The 22,500-nt window shown below is 33.6% G+C and overlaps 1 protein-coding gene across 3 annotated transcripts in view; it reads left to right on the plus strand.

Moving 5' to 3' along the window:
• The window catches only part of LOC136828689 (uncharacterized), a 486,022-nt gene that overhangs the window by 422,146 nt on the left and 41,376 nt on the right, over positions 1–22,500 (plus strand). For 2 of the 3 annotated variants that reach the window (XM_067086814.1, XM_067086815.1), the window contains exon 4: positions 20,590–20,655. The exons of the other annotated variant lie outside the window; for it this stretch is intronic. In XM_067086814.1, the coding sequence (XP_066942915.1) occupies positions 20,590–20,655 (66 nt within the window). The remainder of the gene's footprint in view (positions 1–20,589; positions 20,656–22,500) is intronic. 3 annotated transcript variants of the gene reach the window in all.

A 22,500-nucleotide genomic window follows, 5' to 3' on the forward strand; every position in this document is an offset into this window, starting at 1 on the left:
CCACATGCGAGTTTGGTGTTTCCTCACGTATCCCAGTCTTATTCTTATACGAGATGGAATTTATTCCTTTCATCTACTTTTTGGAAACATTTTTTCTGCGAAATATATTTTACATACCCAAGTAACAGAGTCGGGTATGTTTACAACCAAAATCAACTGAAATCCCATTTGCTTCTATACGATTTCTGTTGCACAAATGTGTCCTTATGTCATTTGCAATTATTTTTCCATGACATTTTTTAGAGTTTCATTCTTTGGTTTCATTCTCGCTTCATTTAGATATGTTTTTTTACATCAGAAAATATTCAAAGTGTACAATCGACAAATCATTACATTTTTATTCAGCAATGTTTTTTCACTAACGTATTTCTAAGTTCATTCATCGAAATAATCTTCATCTTTGCTATCAGCCATTCCATACGAACATTTTTTTTTTTTGGACTTTCCTACTCTACATTATTATTTTGTTGTCATGTCCCCATTTTGATTTTGTTATTGTTCTCTGTCTTTAATTATCATACCAACTGCAATTTTTTTAAATGCCCTCCAAAAGTCCATATTTATGGGACTTGAAAAAATCAGCTACTAACGCCTTTTTTGGGTTAAAAAAATCAGATTCTTAAACCCTTTAACTTGTAAATTTTGCTCAATCTTCATTTTAAGTCTCTGAATGTTCTACCGCTTACCTTACAAACTTGGTCGTTTTTATAGTGTTCTTGGTAAAAGAGATTTTACCTAATCCTTTTTCAAGAATTGTATGATAGATTAATGATTAACAGTTAAACCTGAAGAGATTTTCTAAAGTTTTGTTGCATCTTCGTCGTGCTTAGTGGTTAGTATACAACTGTATCTGATTAATGTGATAATGTGATAAAAAGAAAAAAAGTTAAGTTAAGAGGATATTTCAAGAAATAAGTAAAATGTTGGTTAGAAAACATGATTAATCATAATAAACATCAGATATAGCAGGAGAAAATGGATTGGCGTTGAAGACATTAAAACTAATTAAATAAGTCCTTTGGGAACCGTGTAAAGTCTTCAGACGAGATAAAATATACCATTGTTGAGAATCAGGAGCAGACAACTTTTGCTCTTCCAAGTGAACGTAAGACAATCCTAAGGACATCGGAGAAGTTCTATCAAAGACTTCCCGTTAACCATGAATACCGCAACTTCCTCCCCGCGACACCCTTCAGGAAGTGTCGATTCGCCGTCATTCAAGTGCCACCTTCTGGCGTCGCGTCTTGGCCTTTATTGGACAACCGCGACCTTTCTTCGCTCTCCGATATTTCGAAGACAAATTAAACGTGCGAGACGTTTTCTTTCTTCGCGTTTTTTCTCCGCCCGACAGATGTATATTGGCCTTGTTTTTTTTTCCCCCCCCCTCTGGTAGGCCTGTCAAAGTCTGTTTCGAGAAGGTGACGCTTTTGTGCGTGTCTGTCTCTCTCATCTCTGTCTCTCTTTTTATCTTGGTCTCCGTTTCTTTTCATTTGCCTGTTTGTCTGTTCATCAGACGCCCTTATCGCCTGTACGTGAACATTTATTGTTGGAACTTTTGTATCTGTCTCTATCTACTATTAAAGTTGCTGCATCATATTTTATATAGCGTTCATCTGTGTCTGTTGGTAGCAATTTCTTATGAATTCTAAAATCTTTTTAAGGCCAAGGAGACCGAGGCAAATACAGGAGCCAAACAGGAGATTTGTGTTGACAAGAAATAAGTGTTAGGAAGTCACGTTTTAAGTGATGGTACATTAGCTGATTTGAAAATGATCTTTGAATGACTCAGGAAACACAGAAGAAAGCGCATTATTCCAGGTTCTAAAAGTGAATGATGAAGATGAACAATAAAGCCGGTTAATTCTGGTGTTCATAACTTTCGCAATGTAATATTTATCGTTATCCTCACAATAATTCAGGATCAGAATCAGTCGATGGTAAAGGCAAGCATAATGAATTTTTCCATGTTGATAAACCAACATTGGACAAAGAGTATCTTTAAAGGAATTCTGAGAAATAAAATGATTTTCTTTTCTTCCAAGAGATAAGAGGGCCAACTGTATGCGCGAAAGGCAGGAAGGAAGAGGAGGACTAGGAAATAAGAGAGAGAAAAGGGGTTGCAGAAGGTGAGAGGAATCAGCGTGGGAAATTCGGGAAGTGCCTTCCAGGGGGGAATTCGGACCCAGTCAGACTGTAGCTAGAATGAGGTTGCTGAAATCATAAACCAGACTGCCATTTATTTTCCCCATGTGGCACACGTTACCGTGAAGAATTCGAGTAGTTAAATGGTATATCTGATGAAAGAGGCCAGTAGATTATATATACACACACACACACATATATATATATATATATATATATATATATATATATATATATATATATATATATATATATATATATATATATATATATATACAGTGTGTATTTGTGTGCCTAGAGAGAGAGAGAGAGAGAGAGAGAGAGAGAGAGAGAGAGAGAGAGAGAGAGAGAGAGAGAGAGAGAGAGAGCTTTTCTTTCTAAAAGTGAAGAGGATGTTTTGTGCACAGGGGTTTCATCCTGGATCCGCAGGTAAAGGAGGAAAATTTAAAACGACTGCTATCTTGATTATCCGTAGAGTCATCCCTTATTGAAGGAAACAGTTTATTTGGGAATAAATATAGGGCTACTTCAGAGGTGTGTCAAGATTATGATATCCTTATAATTATGTGCAACAGACATCTTAAAAAATGTTTTTGAAAGCCTATTTCACAAAAGAAAAAGTCATTGTATAAAACAATACTCTGCTTAAAACTGACGTAAAGGTGTAAACACTGAAACACTTGCTTTAAGTGATAAATTCTAAACCATATCACCCTTTTACTGCAGGCGAACCAAGAGCTTGCAATAAATAAAACAATAACAGTAAAAACAGATTTAAATGAGTTTAGGGCACCGAATATAAGGGTCAGGCAGAGGATACACGAGTATTCCAAGTGACTGAATCGAAATAATTTCTGAAACAGGCTCTACAATCCCGTAGCATCTCCTAAGTCTAAGTAAATGTAAAGTAAAATGTAAAGCATAATAAGTGTAAACCATCAAACCCATGAATACAGAGGATATTCAATCATTCTATTCAAGTTCCTTACACCCAGAAGAACAAGTTTTCCGCCCACCTGAAATAAATAAATAAAAAAAACAAAAAACAACGCAATTCGCACTGGAAAGAATTTCACTTAAATCTAGGTGTGTATCACAAATCCAATTATAACAGTAATTGGTATCCGTTTTTCAAGCACATCCCTATTACATCCCCATTACTCCATTAAAGCTTCAACTCTCTCTCTCGATAATTTATCTAACCGAAAAGGAAAAAAAAAATAGTAATCACTTCCCTAATTCAAATGAGATTAGATCTGCAGGTAAGAGAAAAAAAAAAGGTTCCCTTTTATACGTTTTGATGCTTAGTTCAGATCGCAGACTGAGGCTGTTTTTTGTTTGTTTGCTTGCTTTAATATTAGTTTTTTGTTATTATGAAGTTTCTTGTATTGATTATGTACATACATACATACATATGCACATACATACAGATATATATATACATACACACATATACACACACACATATATATATATACTGTATATATATATATATATATATATATATATATATATATATATATATATATATATATATATATATATATATATATATATATATATAAATATATATATATGTATATATATAAATATATATATACATATATATATATGTATATATATAGATATATATGTGTATATATATAAATATATATATATATATATATATATATATATATATATATATATATATATATATATATATATATATATATATATATATATTTATATTGTGTGTGTGTGTGCGTATTCTAAATCAAGACAAATCCCTGTGATTTCGCCATCTTTAATTACACTTTGTATCTCGAAATTCTTCATTCTTAATTCTTCTCATAGCACATAAACTGTCTATGCAATTCATCTATACAGTTTACACACCTTTCCTTCCATTCCCAGTCAACTCAACCACTCAATAACCCTTTCACATATTCCAGCCTTGGCTTCCTTAGAAATTCCAATTTTCCTCTGAACGTTTTCCACACATCCAGTTCGCTTCTTTGCTTCACCTTTTCTGTAACTCACCTCTTATCTCATCCTATCATTATTCTTTGTATCTACTCATACATACGTTCGCAAACCTGCTGCTCCTGTTCTTTCCCCGTTCGTAATAACATCCTTTGCTCCAACTTCTTAGCCTCCAGACGTCCTTATTACCTTCCTGTTGCTCACATTTACTCTCAGCATTCTCCAGTTACAAACACTTTCAAACTCTCAGAAGTCTTTGCAGTTTCTCTTAACTCTCCCTAGTCTGCACTGCACCTTCTGAAAAAATCGCCCATCCTACATCCCATGCATAGCACATCTTCGTATTAGAAAACGTTATAGCTACACCTAACACCCTTTCTCTGACTTCTCATGCCACTCCATCCATAAACTGTCGTAGAGACATAACACTACCTCGCGTCTGGCTATTTTGATTTTCATCCTGCCAATCGCTCTCCCACCTAATATCCCCAATAAATGAATTACGTTTATTATAGAATATTGTATGGTTGTGATCAACTTATCATCATTCAGTATATTCTTAATAGTCAAATAATTAATTTTTTTTCCATTTCACTAAATTTCTCATTTCTTCATCCCTGTGCTCAATGGTTTTATTCTCTCTTTCCAGCTTCCTAAATTCACAAACGGCTTGATAAAATTGTCCTGAAATTTTGCATACCAAATGTTTACACATACTCTCTCTCTCTCTCTCTCTCTCTCTCTCTCTCTCTCTCTCTCTCTCTCTCTCTCTCTCTCTCTCTCTCTCTCTATATATATATATATATATATATATATATATATATATATATATATATATATATATATATATATATATATTTATTTATTTATTTATGCAACGCAGGGGAAAGAATAAATACCGTTCTTATGCCAGCTGTAAAAAAAAAATGTCGTCATTCAAGTTGTCCAAATTTCTCATTACAGAATAGATCAGAACGGATTAGGAGCCTAAATCAAGAGAAGGGTGCATTCATCATCTGAGAAAAAATAATGACTTCTCGAACAAAGCGAATCCTTTGCAGCTGAGCTCGCCCAAATAAAGATTTATAATGACGACCGATAATTTCTGATTAAAGGTGTCAGGTGACACCTGACTATGGTCACTGTGATTATTCATCTCGCTCGGCTCTCGCTCCCTATAGAATTGTCCAGTGAAAACAGCCCTCTGTTTTCATGGGTTCCATTGTCGATTGTTCTATGAGTTACGAACTGATTCTTACTGAATATTCATCACAAATTGTTTTGTGAGTTACGAACTGACTCAAGCTGAATGTTTACCATAAATTTTTTTATGAGTTACGAACTGACTCAAGCTAAATGTTCACCACGAATTGTTTTGTGAGTTACGAGCTGATTCAAGCTGAATATTCTCCATAAATTTGTTTGTCAGTTACGAACTGATCCTGGCTGAATATTCACCATAAGTTGTTTTGTGAGGTACGAACTGATTCATACCGAATATTCACCAAAAATTGTTTTGCGAATTACGAACAGGCCCAAACTGAATATTCACCATAAATTGTTATGTGAGTTACGAACTGATTCATACCGAAAATTCACCATAAACTGTTTTGAGTTACGAACTGACTCAAGCTGAGTATTCACCATAATTTTTTTTTTTGTGAGTTTCGAACCGATTCATACTGAATATTCACCATAAATTGTTTTGCGAGTTACGAATTGACTCAAGCTGAATATTCACCATGACTGTTTTGTGAGTTACGAACTGACTCAAGCTGCATATTCACCATGACTGTTTTGTGAGTTACATAATGACTCAAGCTGAATATCACCATAAATTGTTCTGTGAGTTACGAACCGACTCAAGCTGAATATTCACCATGAATTGTTTTGTGAGTTGCGAACTGACTCAAGCAGAGTATTCACCACGAATTGTTTTGTGAGTTACAAATTGACTCAAGCTGATTATTCACCACGAATTGTTTTGTGAGTTACAAACTGACTGAAGCTGAATATCACCATAAATTGTTTTGTGAGTTACGAACTGACTCAAGCAGAATATTCACCACGAATTGTTTTGTGAGTTACGAACTGACTGAAGCTGAATATTCACCACGAATTGTTTTGTGAGTTACAGACTGATTCAGGGTGAATATTAACCGGGAATTGTTTTGTGAGTTACGAACTAACTTAAGCTGAATGTTCTCCCGAACTGTTTTACGAGTTACGAACTGACTCAAGCTGAATGTTCACCACAAATTGCTTTTGAGTTACGAACTGACTCAAGCTGAATATTCATCATAAATTGTTTTGTGAGTTACGAACTAACTCAAGCTGAATATTCACCATAAATTGCTTTGTGGGCTACGAACTGACTCACGCTGAATATTCACCTCGAATTGTTTTGTGAGTTATGAAGTGACTTAAGCTGAATGTTCACCATAAATTGTTTTGTGAGTTACGAACTAATTCATGCTGAATATTCACCATAAATTGTTTTGTGAGTTACGAACTAATTCATGCTGAATATTCACCATAAATTGTTTTGTGAGTTACGAACTAATTCGTGCTGAATATTCACCATAAATTGTTTTGTGAGTTACGAACTGACTCAAGCTGAATATTCACCACGAATTTTGTGAGGTACGAACTGACTCAGGATGAATATTCACCATAAATAGTTTTGTGAGTTACGAACTAATTCATGCTGAATATTCACCATAAATTTTTATGTGAGGTACGAACTGACTCAAGCTGAATGTTCACCACGAATTGTTTTGTGAGTTACGAACTGATTCATGTTGAATATTCACCATAAATTGTTATGTGAGTTACGAACTGACTCAGGCTGATTATTCACCATAAATCGCCATATTTTTCTGAAACATTTCGTCAGAGATGACAAAAATGATTCCCTTTATTTTCAAATAAATTATGATAATGATAATCATAAAGTAAAAAAAAAGTATTCTATTTCATTGGATTTGTTAGAAATGGCTAAAGACTGAGACCCAACTCTGAATAATTCATAAAAAATAACCAAAGAAATACCTCCATTTACATGGCTAACAGTCGAACAATAGACTGTTATTGCGCACCACGGCATGCAATAACGCCTGTAATAATCATTGAGGTAAATGGCAACACTAGGAAGCAGTTGCTGGTGAGCAAATTATCCGACAATTATCTATAAAATTTGCATAATTATAGCTCTGGTGAGAGGCGGTCATTTCACTGGGATGGCCAAGTTCAAGGAAGCCTAATGATTATCGTATCTCTGGCAGAATTCTGATTACATGGACGGGCGTGATACTGTAATCGCCATGATTACAAGAGAGAAAAGAAAAACTACACAACTCTCAGCATAAAAGATGCTGCCATGTAGTTTCAAGTTATGCAAGGACTTCTTGAGCTCTCTTAGCCTTTATAATTCGGCTTCTTGTTGTTAGTGATGGTAACATTGGAAAAAGGAAGGAAAAGGAAAAATGAAAAGTGAAACCTGCTCTAGTTGCCAAACCCTGCCGTGTGTGCTCACTTCACTTTCACATCTTGTTTCCCATTATCGTTAGAGAGTGAAGTTGCACTTAGCTGCGTTATTTGACAAAATCAGAATAAATAATACACAACTAAGGTGACAGGCAGTTGACCACACAAACACACACACACACACATCTATCTATCTATCTATCTATCTATATATATATATATATATATATATATATATATATATATATATATATATATATATATATATATCTATATATATATATAGATATATATATATATATATATATATATATATATATATATATATATATATATATATATTTACTTCTTTAATACTTACAAGTATTTACATATTTGTCTATTCAGGAAGCTGAGGTACTAATTTTAATTTTCTTAAATTTGTACCGGAATTCAGTTCATGGTGATATATTTAGCCAAGTTGTAAATCGTTTTATTGTTTTTATGACAAATAATTATCAAACCTGAAAGAAGTTTTAAAATTTTGTACGAAAATTCTTTTAAGTATGTTACCTTTGTAGTAAAAGATTATTATTATTATTATTATTATTATTATTATTATTATTATTATTATTATTATTATTATTATTATTACTGGATAGAACTCGTGTCCCTTTCAATAAAGTTTGCTTACAAAACGATTATTGCCCATCTTTTATTATTATTATTATTATTATTATTATTATTATTATTATTATTATTATTATTATTATTATTATTATTATTATTATTATTATTATTATTGCAAACAATTCACAGAAATGAAATTTTCCATTCATAACCTTCGTAGGTAACAGTGTATTAAAAACAGCGATTTGAAAAAATCAGAGCATAATAAAAAATGATTCCGAAAGTCCCACAAAATGCAAGGGCTTTAGAAATTCATTTGTTGTTGAAAGAGTATGACGCAAAGCACGACCAACATTATACGTGATTGTGTTTGTGTTTACAAGTGATTTCGTATTGCAAAAGCTCGAATGAATAATCAACAACATTAAACTATACATTATTTCCATACAGGTATCCTGCATTATAAACAGGCTGCATTAATCCAGAGGTGTATAATACATGAGAACTTGGTTCTCTTTAACGGTGTTGTTCTCTCATGCACTTCCGAAATGAAATGAATGGAAGAAATTGTCCCTCTTGGAGATAAGTGATTAATCGAAGAAAGGATTTTGGGAGGTAAAAAAAATTGGTTTGATTAATTTGAAACATCGTGGTAAAAAAGAAAAGAAAACTAAGGCGAATGAATATTATTCTATGTAGATTTGGATATATATATATATATATATATATATATATATATATATATATATATATATATATATATATATTACTAAAAAGGACCTTATTCAAACTGGATGGTATCTAATGGAGTTTTTATTCAAAAAGTTACAAGCTTTCTTGGACAAACAGTTTGTCCAAGAAAGCTTGTAACTTTTTGAATAAAAACTCCATTAGATACCATCCAGTTTGAATGAGGTCCTTTTAGTAATTCTACTAATGCACAGAACAATTGTGTATGTGATAAAGTTAATATATATATATATATATATATATATATATATATATATATATATATATATATATATATATATATAGATGCTAGACTGATCACGGCCACCGTCCACCAGTGTTTCTAAACAAGGCAAAGGTCCTAATCCGCCTGGGACGAAGAACTTATAATTCCCCTCAGGTGTACGTTATTACCAAGATAAAACGAATTCTATGATAAACGATATTTGAGGCCGAATATTTGTGAATATAAAAAAAAAGTTACGTGTGGGTAAGTGGCAAATAATTAACAAGCACACACACACACATACACACACACATATATATATACATATATATATTTATATATACAGTGTGTATATATACATATATAATCATATATATATAATATAAATATATATATATATATATATATATATATATATATATATATATATATATATATATATATATATATATATATATATAAAGACAAATGCCACGAAAGGAAAAGTGAAACAACGAAGTGGTTGCTAGGCCTTTCGACTCACGATCCTTTACTGAGTCGAAATGGCTAGCCACCACCCCACTGTTTCACTTTTCCCATGGTGGCATTTGCCTTTATTTATACATTCATCACTTTCCATGTCTTTGTGATTCAGTTATACATACATACATACACACACATATGTATATATATATATATATATATATATATGTGTGTGTGTGTGTGTGTGTGTGTGTGTGTGCATGTATGTATAACTAAAACACGAAGATAATGAAAGTGATGAATGTATCAGTAAAGGGAAATGCCATGAAGGGAAAAGCGAAACAACGGAGTGGTGGCAAGGCCTTTCGACTCAGTAAAGGACAGTGAGTCGACAGGCCTAGCAACCACTCCGTTGTTTCACTTCCCCCCCTCGCGAGCGCGCGCGCTTGTTTATATTTTGATTTTACCATATTTCGAATATATAAATTTTCCATACAATGGATGTTTAAATTCTGGATCTTGTGTCAAGTTTGGATTCTTTTTACACTGAAGTCCCTCAGAAAAAAAAAAAAAAAAAAAAAAAAAAAAAAACGGAAAGAGTTTCTCTCTTACTGTTTGGAGCATCGAAATCGAGTCAGATATATTTAATAATGCTGAAACAGGGTCATCGTCAGTCTTCTGTTGCACAGATAAGCATAATTTTAGTTTGACCAATACGCCTTTGGAACCTGTTTATCAAATTCATCAAATTATGGGAACAACGTCCATGCAATAAAGGATTAACTTCTCGATTCCTAATGCTTTTGAAAACCGTTTCCCCACCAGGAAGTGAAATGACGTGTATTTTCATCTCCGACGTCGAGTTCGAAAGTGTGAAGGGCGTCCAGCACTCTGACAAACTCTCTACAATGAAGGCTAAGATTCTACTCCAGTTCAAAGTTCATGCATCTGCCAGAGTCCTGTGCGCTAACTCGAGCCGGAAAAGACCCATCCCTACTTCCCTGACAATGCGAAGGGCTTTGTGCTTTTTGGCTGAGATATATCTGCAATTGCTACGGCAGTATGCATCTAAAGTATCCAGAAGATTCGATTTCAAATGATATTTTATGGTTTTCTAAGAATGACAACAGTCTATTTTCCTGTTTTATCAGATTAAAAAAACTCTACGAGCTGTTGGCTTCCGTTGGCCCATGGAAGTACTTCTTATGTTGAATCCTTCAACTGCTGTTACCATTTCACGTGTTGTATCCTACTCGTGCTGCCCTGTATCCTGTTATGAACCTACTCATTCCCTACTCGATGCTGTTCCTGTGGTTTATAATGGCTTGTGAAGATGTACAACTTTCTCTCGTAGGATAACCAGAATCAGCTAGCTTTGACACCAACTTTTGAGTTTCTTGAAAGATTTGATGTCCGAGTTACCTGGTCGTACATGAAAACCCTCTCTAAAGTAATGAATCCTTACAGGTAATAATAATAATAATAATAATAATAATAATAATAATAATAATAATAATAATAATAATAATAATAATAATAATAATAATAATTTTCTTTTTTAAAGGTCACTGATTCAGGGGATCGAGTTGTTGACTAAATGTGTTGATAACTTATATACATATTAAGACCTGCCTCCTCCTCCTTCTTGTCTTCATTGTTTCCTGTTGGCAATTGATTAGAGGCTTCCACACAGCTGTGGTCTCCTGCCTGGCAACATTAATTGTAACCTCATTGTCATATTGATTTATTATGAAAGCTCATCTTGACAGGTGCGTGAGAACTGATGCTGACGTTCCTTTTGTTGGTCCAAACATTGCGATGTCGGGCTTATGGTCCTTAAGGAAGATGAAAGACTTCTTCTGGAATTAACCTGTACCTGTGCGTTGAGTTTCAGTCAGTGTTTTAGGTATGCTATTGTGCAGCTTCACTTTGGTGTGTGCCAAATCAGTGTCTATGCAGAGTAGATCGTTTGTTTTAAATGCTGCTTATTCTTCTGCAATCCATCGTCATGCTAAGTCATTTTTAAAGCACTTATAAATAATATGGAGTTCTTATAGGATTTGGCGGACCAGAGAAAAGATTTCAAGTTTTTCAACTTCGCTGGGGCTGATATTTTGATTACGGCGTCTACTTCAGAAGCGTAAGTGATCCCATGACAAGATGGTATAAGACTAAGCTACTCCACACATCCCCAAGTGAATTTGCATTGGTCAAGATTGTCCTGTAAACCTTCGCGGCGTCTTTCCACACCAGTGCCATTCTGTTGCACTGTACTAGTTTTGCATTTACCTTGCATTGTTTAAGTAATCACTAAATTATCTACAGATTATTTTTGTCAACAAGCAGTACAGTACTACTGATAACGGTTATTCCTTATATTCTAAATATGTTTCTAAATATGTTTAGGTTCGACATTAAAATGACTGCAGTCATACAAGACAATTTAAAAGATACTTTAAGCTTTTCCACTTAATCTTGAAAAGATATCTTCGGCCGTTTCTCTTAAACCCTTGAAAATCAACAGAATTATATTATATTGCGTCCGTTACAATGCCGCTGCGACAACTGCCTCGCTATCTCCATCCTCCCATTATGTCTGCGAAAAAAAAAAAAAAAAAATAGTCGTTGGACCCTTTTATAAAACGTTTGATATACTACTGCTTCCTTGTTTCCAGCAGGCTTTTCGGAAACAGTTACGTACGCTTAAAACCTTTCTAAAACTAACTAATAGCAACTATACGCTCTTGAGGGCCTTCGTCTCTGTTACCTCTGCATACCGGAGACAAGCTCAAGTCTTTAACTTGATGCATGAGACGTCAGATTCCATATGTCTATCTATATACCTTATGTGGAGATGTATGAAGCATCTAAAGCAGTGGAAATTTTCTATACAGGGACTTTTTTCACTACTCAGCATTTAAAGAATACGTTGTATGGCTACTGAGTAACCTTTTTTTCACAACATTACCAGCCTCATTTCGATCTTTTCCTTTCTCTCCTCATATATATATATATATATATATATATATATATATATATATATATATATATATATATATATATATATATATATATATAGTGGGCGAGAGAACAGAATGTGCGTATTCCCTAAAATCCAATATGTCTCTGTTGACATAATTTACCTCGAATTAGTCAACTGTTTTGGTCACAGACAAAGTGGAGAGAGAGACAGACAGACAGACAGAAAACACTAGACGTGATTATTCATTGCTCCGTCAAAATATATGCGTCAAATCATGAGAACCTCGACGAGGTAATTTTTACCCCACTGGGGTGAAAACACTCATGAGATATTCATCATCTCTCTCCTCTCTCGCCTCTCAAAAAAACTGGATTTTATTTCTTTGCCCTTTCACAGATTATGCGTGTGCATGTGTTTGTATGTATAAATGAGAAAAACAGATTACAAACGCAAAAACAAACGCGATCTATTTACATTTAAGATGACAGATAGACCTACAGATAAGCAGTCATTCAGAGTAGACTGGCGTGGCTCCCTGTTGTTACAGCCTTTCCATACAAAAACGAGGCTGCCACTAAATGAAACTTGTTCTGTTGCTGAGTAAACAAATGGTTATTTTCCCAGGTGTTCTGGAACGGGGAAAGAGAAAGAGGAGTGGAATGGAGTTTTATCAAGGGACTAATTCTCGTATTGTACATACTCGACCGAAACTATAAAAAGGTTGGGTACTGCTGTAATTCACCCTGTATTTTCTGATTCTATTTTGCTGTTGAGGTTCCTCTTTCTTCATCTTTCTGTTGAGGTCAGTGTCGATTAAATACCTAAGTCATTCGAAAACCCCTCAGCCGCTCCCATCACGTAGGGTATAAACAACTTTTTGGTGTGTCTTCGTACTTCAACATCAATTGCTTGCCTTTATTACACCGAGGATGATCCCCTTTGAAAGCCAGTGAGTACAAGCAACATTTCAAAATGGATAAACCAGAAAGGAATGACTTATCAAGTATCTACAGTACAAAAGGAGAGTGAGACCAGAAGGAAATCCATGAACACAGTCAACTCAAGAGTAAGTTATTTCAATGCTGAAACGTAAATGTGACCCCATGCAGACACCTTCTAACATTAGCTGCTTTAATTATACACCTGCTATCCATTTCAGGGACCGCGAGTCATTGTTTTTCTCAAATATCTTTCAAACTAATCATTTGATTGAAATGGTACTTTGACACGATGTACAAGACACATCCCGCTAACTTTTGGTAATATAGTGCATTGTCAAATGGTTTTAGTTAAAGCGTTTACTCTTGACTTACATGGTGTTGCCAAGCATCGCCAAACTATGTATTCGAACGTCCTTTATCCCCATCCCACCCCTCCCTCTCCCTTCCCCTCCTCATCCCTCCCTCAACCCACTCTCCTGGCATTCCCATCTCCGCCCTCCTTTCTTGTCTACGGGGGATAGAGGACGTTCGATTGCGTTGAATAGCCCTGTTGACTCATGCGACTTTGCCTTTAAAAGTCAAGAGTAAACGCTTCAACTAACATAATTTGACAAAAATTAGCGGGAGGTGTCTTGTACACTGTGTCAAAGTACCATTTCGATCAAATAATTAGTTTGAAAGATATTTGAGAAAAACGATAACTCGAGAAAACGATAACTCGCGGTCCCTGAAATGGATGGTAGTCTTGTGGAACACAAGTAAACTGAGTTCGTTATGTTTTTTGTCTAAAACGTACTACAGCAACAAATTTCCTCTGCTTTCTTCTTTACCTAACCCAGCTGTTTTTAGCTTACAGCACTTAGCAGGCTGCTGCAGCAACCAGTATGTGTGTATTTTTCAAGTATCAGGTTTAATACTACTCAGTTTACCATAAGTTTTATTTCGGGTACAAAATAAAACTCCAAATATTTCAGAGAACAGCAAATTCATTCTTGGTTTCTGCTGACGTCTCCTGAATTCAGGTGTATCGGTTTTATTTTCCGTTCCCTAATATTTAATTATTAATAACGTTTTCCTGTAACTTGTCTCTGTGAGCATATTTTCCTTGGAGCCCTCTTGAGTTTACAGTCTGTTGACTGTCCATGAGTGCTTTCAGCTAAAGATTTAAAGAAAGGAAGAAAAAAAAAAGAGGGCACATCAGCAGTGTGTCAGACATCCCATAGGAACACAGCACTCCCACATTGCATTAAATTTTGCGCCTCATGTGCCTTTCTTGTCAGTCACTTCTCTCTTACCACTTATTCAACACATCCTACGTCGTCCTTTTCTCCTCCCCTCAAACAAATCGGAATCATACTCTCCTCTTTTGATTCTGTTATTTTCCATTCCCCCACAATACAAAATTATCTTAGAACACTCTGATCCATCTGTTGACTTAAGACAATCATTTTACCATAATATCTCTGCATCCCCAACATTTTTACATATTCTACATAAGCCGTCCATCTCAGCAGCTTCATTTTTTCTTGGGGAGTGTGGGGTGAGTAGCCGGATCAGCATCCCACTTCCATAAAGGAGAGTCGGCTAAATGAACTATTAACACATCCTTTGTCATTATGGATGATCTCAAGTCCTTTATAATTTTTTTGCACATACCATGCTACCTTCCTCTTCCACATATTCTGTGAATAACGTGTTCTCTAAACCTGCCATCATCCATTATATTTTCTACTAAATACCCGCAAGAATCAGCCACTGCCATTCTTCCTCTGTTCACAGTATAAACATTCATCGTTCCATCCTCTTAGTTTCTTTCACCATTATAACCTTACTTTTCTTGACTTTCAATGACAACTTTTTCCATTCGCATACTTTCAAAGTTATTTTTCTGCATTCTGCAAATTCTTTCCTTTTTCTCATTCGGCGGTGTATTATACACAAAAATCTACCATTCACCACTCCATGCAAAACTCATTTTTCACATCCGTCTTCCAGCTACTCTCCTTTCTCTGACTTAGCGAATCACTCCATTCAAAACTATACTAACGGCTGTGGGGACTTTACATTCCTTTGTCTTTAACCACATTTGCAACAATTTAGTCTCTCTGGTGCGGACGTAGTTAAGTTGTGCTTTACCTCCGTCATGAAAACTTTCAGTCGCTCCCAAAAACTCATTTTAGTACCATGTGTCCCTAATACGCTCACATTCAATATCTATCTATTGCATGCAGTTTTTTCTCTTTTCATTCAAACGTCTCACATAACTGGTTTAACTACTTATCCAGAGCTCTATGCACATTTTTTTTATCTATATCAGGCTTTCTGAATAACGTTTCTACTACCATACTGGCATATAAATAAAGTTATTATGCATACCTTTTTCATGCTCACACATATACCTACATATATACATATATATACATATATATATATATATATATATATATATATATATATATATATATGTATGTATATATATAGACACATATATATATATATATATATATATATATATATATATATATATATATATATCTATATGTATATATATAGACATATATATATATATATATATATATATATATATATATATATATATATATATATATATATATATATATATATATATATATATATATATATATATATTCACACACACACACACACACACATATATATATAAATTATATATATACACACACATATATATATATATATATATATATATATATATATATATATATATAATATAATATAGATATACAATATTTGTAACTGGCGCTTAGGCACTGAAGCACGAACTACTCAAGGCAGTATCTGAGGTAAATCCCAGCGACCCTTGGATGAGGTCGGCATTTTCCCGAGATGTAACCGAGTTCGGGACCTTTCCTTGAAAAAAAAAAGCGGGACGCCATATCTTAAAAACTAACCGTAGAATTTTCTTGGAAATAATCTCATTATGTTTCTCACACCCAAATCACTGAAACGAGACCACTCTAATCTGACCTAACCTAACCTAACCTAACCTAGGAGCATGGCGAAAAAACTTGGGCTGGTGCAATCCTAGCATACATCTCAGGAATTTGCGGTCGATACGTGGATCAAAACTGATATCTTTGATCAACCTGGACTACCTTAAACCGCTTTACTCGACGGTGATGCGATGCTAATCACAAACCCCAGGAATCAAGTACAATATAATACGTGAGATTATTGTTGAAACACGTTGATGCGGAGAGGCTCCGAATTCAGTAACAAAAACAACAACAATCCCTAAGCTCATATGCAAAGACTTCACAAAAATCAAGCAACACATATGCTCTGCAAACACAAGGGTGGGGCCAAGTTATATATATATATATATATATATATATATATATATATATATATATATATATATATATATATATATATATATATATATCTTCTTCTTTTAACGTGCTTTATTCCCATTTTTGTATGGGGTAAGCACGATGCCTTCTTTTGAAGGACTTTTGATTTGGCTTTGGGGTAGACCGTAGTCTCGATCGGCTGCCCTGCCTGACATCGCTTAGACCCCGGTAACGTATGTTACATGTATCATACCAGACCCAAAGCCCTTTCTCCCAGCAGCGAGAAGTTGTTGCGCGGGTAGGTCGAGAGCTAATATATATATATATATATATATATATATATATATATATATATATATATATATATATATATATATATATATATATATATATATATAGATATATATATATATATATATATATATATATATATATATATATATATATATATATATATATATATATACAGTATATACATATGCATGTATGTATGTTTGTATGTATGTACGTATGTACATATACGTGTGAAAGCAAATTTCTTAAAGAAATGAAAATACATGAACTGCTAAATGATATGCTAAGTATTTCTTTACAATGTCTCGTTCCGCTGTCTTATTTTTGGAGACCTTCAAGAAAAAGGTCACAAGCAAATAAATGTATAATTGCTTAACCTTTCGGTGCACTGGTTTAATCGCAGAAACTTGGGAGCAGAAATTCTGTCGTGAATTCCCGACAGAAAACTATCTCCCGATTACGGTTTATAGATAAATCATCGCGAGTGGAAAAAAGAGATTTCGTGGAACTGACTCCACTTACTTATTCTTAGCCGGGGTAAGGGTGAAGTGTTGCTTAAGTCTGGTGTTCCTTGCATATTTAATTGGCGGTGATAAGTCATCTGGGGAAGTTCAGAATGTTTCATTTTTAGTTCTTCTGTAGACTGATTCTTGCGTTTATGTGATCTCTAATGTTACCCCGAAAAAGCGTCACATAATTCTAGAAGATTCTGGTGGGTTTTCATGACAAAGTTTGAGCACTGTATTTCTTCATTTAGATTTGTCATCATTCATAATTTGTAGGTAATATTTGACTGAAAGTTAAACCTTATATTCTATGAACCTTGATTATCTTATTCTTAAATAGTTTAACATAATTTAGGTATCAGTGGGTACCGTAGGCTCTTTTTAATATTAATTATCAAATGTATAATTTTTTAAATTTCTCCTAATTCTTTTTTTAACGTTAGATTAATTATATAGCCCTTTTGTGCGTGGGTGGAAATAACCGCAAGTTAATATTCGTTTATAAAATTATTATTTAATATATAGATAATTATTTGATTCACCTCGAAGTAACAGAGCTAAACTTTCCCAACGCACCTTTATTAATGAGTATAACTTTCAATTGTTTTTGTTACTTAACCACCACTTTTTGTATTTCCTTTAATATTCTCTAGTTTACATCAAAAAGCTTTATTGCTAACAAGAAAGCAATGGAAGCTTGCAACGCAAGAAATAAATAGCACAAAGTATTAGTGAGAGAGAAAATTAAATAATTGCTTAGTCGTTTTTTCCAATTTCGTTATTATATTTCATTGTTTCCTGTTATCCGCTTTTATCATCTGCCTCATTGTTTAGTGTGATAAAAACAAAATAATGTAAGAAATGTTTTCGCAATGAATGATACAAGTGTCTGAACAGTAAAACATCAATTTTTAACTTAACATCCGTGTCTAAAAATTCTCTGTAAGACTGACTGGTTGAACGACTTTATTTAGTTTGGATTTGCTGTGACTCTGGCCAAAAGTGAATAAAATAAAAAAAAAATTCTTTTTCGGTTACAAAACAGTATCATAGGTAAATAGTTAACCGTATTTACTTTTATGCCACATTTTTTTGTTGTTGTTCTGTAGATGAGCTTCCATCTCTAGAACTATGCTATAATATATTCTTGTTTATGCTAAGATACGTAATCTATTCTTATTATATTTCTGCACCCACCCATAAAAACATCAAGAATATATTACAGTATTTTTTATAATTACTTTTCATAACCTGCAAAAATTCTTCCGGAGATTTTCCATTAATTTAGCTTAACCATTTTTTTTTTTTATTTAAGCAAAGTGTGTCCTTTTGATTATTTCCCTTCAAGATAATACGAGCTGAATTATATATTTCTCTAATAGCCTCTGACAGGGACTTCAAATGTTTTATTATATTGATCTTTTATCTTTACGAAAAACTCTCGAATCATGTAAATTTGCGCTCTTTGTTTAGCGCTTTTAGCATTTCTCATTTCTTTTTTTTATTTCTGTCTCAGCATGCCACATACTGAATTATGTAATTTGAATTATGTATTTTGTGTCTTTGTATTTATTTCTAATAGCGTAACGCATACTGAATTTTGTGAATATTTATTTATTTGCTGTTACGCTTGTGTATTTTTATGTTTTCGTAAGAATTTGTTACCTTACTGCGCTTACGATCATGTACTTAGATTCTTTACATATATTTATCAAAGCGTAACATACTCTGAAATATGTATTTTTAACCTTTTATTCATTTGCGAAAGCGAGACATTTGCTACCTATGCCTAATTATTTGTTTTTGTTTTTCCTAACAATATCTTCCATTAGCAATCTTTGAATTAAGCCTTATGTTACTTTATATTTTTTTGTCAAATCGTAATACACTCTGAATTATGCATTTTGTGTCTATTTTTGAAAGCGTAACACAATGAGAATTATGAATTTTGTACGCTTATATTTCTCTGTGAAAGCGTAACACACTGAGACTTATGAATTTTGTACCTTGTATTTCTCTGTGAAAGCGTAACACACTTTGAATTAGTAATTTTGTATCCTTATATTTCTCTGTGAAAGTGTAACACACTAAGAATCATAAATTTTGTACCTTATATTTGCTTGTGAAAGCGTAACACACTGAGAATCAGTAATTTTGTATCCTTATATTTCTCTGTGAAAGCGTAACACACAGAGATTTAGTAATTTTGTATCCTTATATTTCTCTCTGAAAGCGTAATGCACTGAAAATTAGTAATTTTGTATCTTTATATTTCTCTGTGAAAGCATAACGCACTGAGAATTAGTAATTTTGTATCCATATATTTCTCTGTGAAAGCGTAGCACACTGAGAATCAGTAATTTTGTATCCTTATATTTCTCTGTGAAAGCGTAACACACTGAGAATCAGTAGTTTTGTATCCTTATATTTCTCTGTGAAAGCGTAACACGCTGAGAGTTAGTAATTTTGTATCCTTATATTTCTCTGTGAAAGCATAACGCACTGAGAATTAGTAATTTTGTATCCATATATTTCTCTGTGAAAGCGTAACACACTGAGAATCAGTAATTTTGTATCCTTATATTTCTCTGTGAAAGCGTAACACACTGAGAATCAGTAGTTTTGTATCCTTATATTTCTCTCTGTGAAAGCGTAACACGCTGAGAGTTAGTAATTTTGTATCCTTATATTTCTCTGTGAAAGCATAACGCACTGAGAATTAGTAATTTTGTATCCATATATTTCTCGGTGAAAGCGTAACACACTGAAAATTATGTATTTTATATCCTTGTACCTTTCCGTGAGAGCGTAACACACGCTGACACGCTGTATTATGCATCATTTTCTTTATTTTCTTCTCTTTTGCAAGACAAAGAAAGCAGAGGCTAAACTCAGTTGTTTTCATCCTATACAGGAAACACCTTCAGCAGGCGAGCTTCGGCCCGTAATCCTGAACAATGAAAATTCCGAGGAGAGTGAGGTGATGCTTTTGTGTCTCTGTTTAGTTGTTTGGTTGTTTATTTGTTTGTCCGTTTGCTTAGTTTGGTTTTAGTTTGCTCTGTTTAGTTTGCAGTATCACCCTCCTCGTTGGATATATACAAAAGCACAGCAAAGTGACCAATTTACACAGTAAACTAAACGCGGGTTTGAAGTGCGTTTTTTTCAGTATGAAATATCCCGCTGTTTATTCATTCTTTCATTGGTGTTTTTCACTACTTAACAAGCTCACATAGCACATTCCTTCACTACTAAAAAGTAACCACGATATTCGTTTTTAGATAAGCAATAATACATAGTAATCTATTTCTCTTTATTCCCCCCTTGTACCTTCCTCTCTCTCTCTCTCTCTCTCTCTCTCTCTCTCTCTCTCTCTCTCTCTCTCTCTCTCTCTCTCTCTCCTAGCTATCATGGTTAGTTCATCTGAGTTGTGTAAGTGCTGTACTTAAATTAATTCAACTCAACATAAACTAATATGATTAATAAATAAACATTCTCTTTTTTTTTAAGTTTTGAGTAAAATATCCCTTTGCATCGTTATATGACAAAATGTTTTCGGTAAACCCTTCATAAAAGACAAATCAACGCTTCGTTATCGAGCAGAAAATTTGGTAAAAAAAAATATAATTATTTGTCCAGCTGCGTTCACTCATAGCGTTTATCACAAATAAAAAAAAAATTGTTTCATGTAATTTAGAACTGACTGCATATCCAGATAATTAAATATGCCAGCACTCATGCTAGACACAGTTGGGATATTATATTCAAATATGTTCTGCGTTATTCTAAAATACATGGCAACGAATCAGTTCGCTGGTTTGTGATAAATTGAGTTGCGCGGATAATTATGAAAGGTCAATTTGTACATGTGCACTTAATTTTGAATCATGACAACAGCTGTTAAGCATTCATGGCCATGAACTTTGTACTAGCAAAGTTTTAGGCCGATCTGAATAAGTGATATGGTTTTAATTCATTTCAAAACACATCCTAAAAGGCCTGATGTGTAAAGATATGTTCTCTGAAATGTGACAGATTACTTATGCTTACAACATGTCTGTGTTTATCATTCTGTTGCTCTTTTACGAGTAACTTATGATACCATGTTTTATTATCTACTCTGAGGCCTATATTAAAATTTTAATTCGTACCCACTCTAAAAAAAAAAAAGGCGATAAATAATATCTACCATGGCAAGAAAAATGAAATACTAGACAGTACCTAGAGGTACCACAATCTACAATTTTATCTTCTAATGTTCACGTAGAAAGAGAGTAAAAAAGTAAGCGATTTTCTAGTAACTTATGCTTGCATTCATTGTATTTCTAATTCAAGCCTTTATTTCCTTTGCTCAGAATCACAAATATTTTTGACACAAATCACTCGTATACTTAAACACTTGGTGGATTTTTAACCGTATTCGTGATTAGCAACTTAAAACGCCTCATAAATTCCAGTTTAAAGAATAAGCCTATATATTTTCAGCTAGAATGTTATAACCAATAATGCAGTAATTATGGAGTAACGAAGGTGGCTAGTTTTGTAAAGTAGAACTTTAAGTGTCTAGTGAGAAGTAATTTTTAAACGCACACAGCGGTATCGCGCTAACGTTGGTAGTTAGAATGAATTATTTGTCACCTTTCCCCTACTGTAGTTACTAACCCATCTTGTTGTTTGAGTAAAAGAAATAACCTTCAAATACGTAATCGATTGATTGATAAAGGATCTTATTATGTTCATTGATCATCATATGATCAATAATTTTATTCATAAATCTTTATATTTTCAATTATTTTCTTTGATATATCCTCTAAACGGAAATAACATT

This window comes from Macrobrachium rosenbergii, chromosome 43 (assembly GCF_040412425.1).
Source record: "Macrobrachium rosenbergii isolate ZJJX-2024 chromosome 43, ASM4041242v1, whole genome shotgun sequence".
Classification (NCBI taxonomy): Eukaryota; Metazoa; Arthropoda; class Malacostraca; order Decapoda; family Palaemonidae; genus Macrobrachium; species Macrobrachium rosenbergii.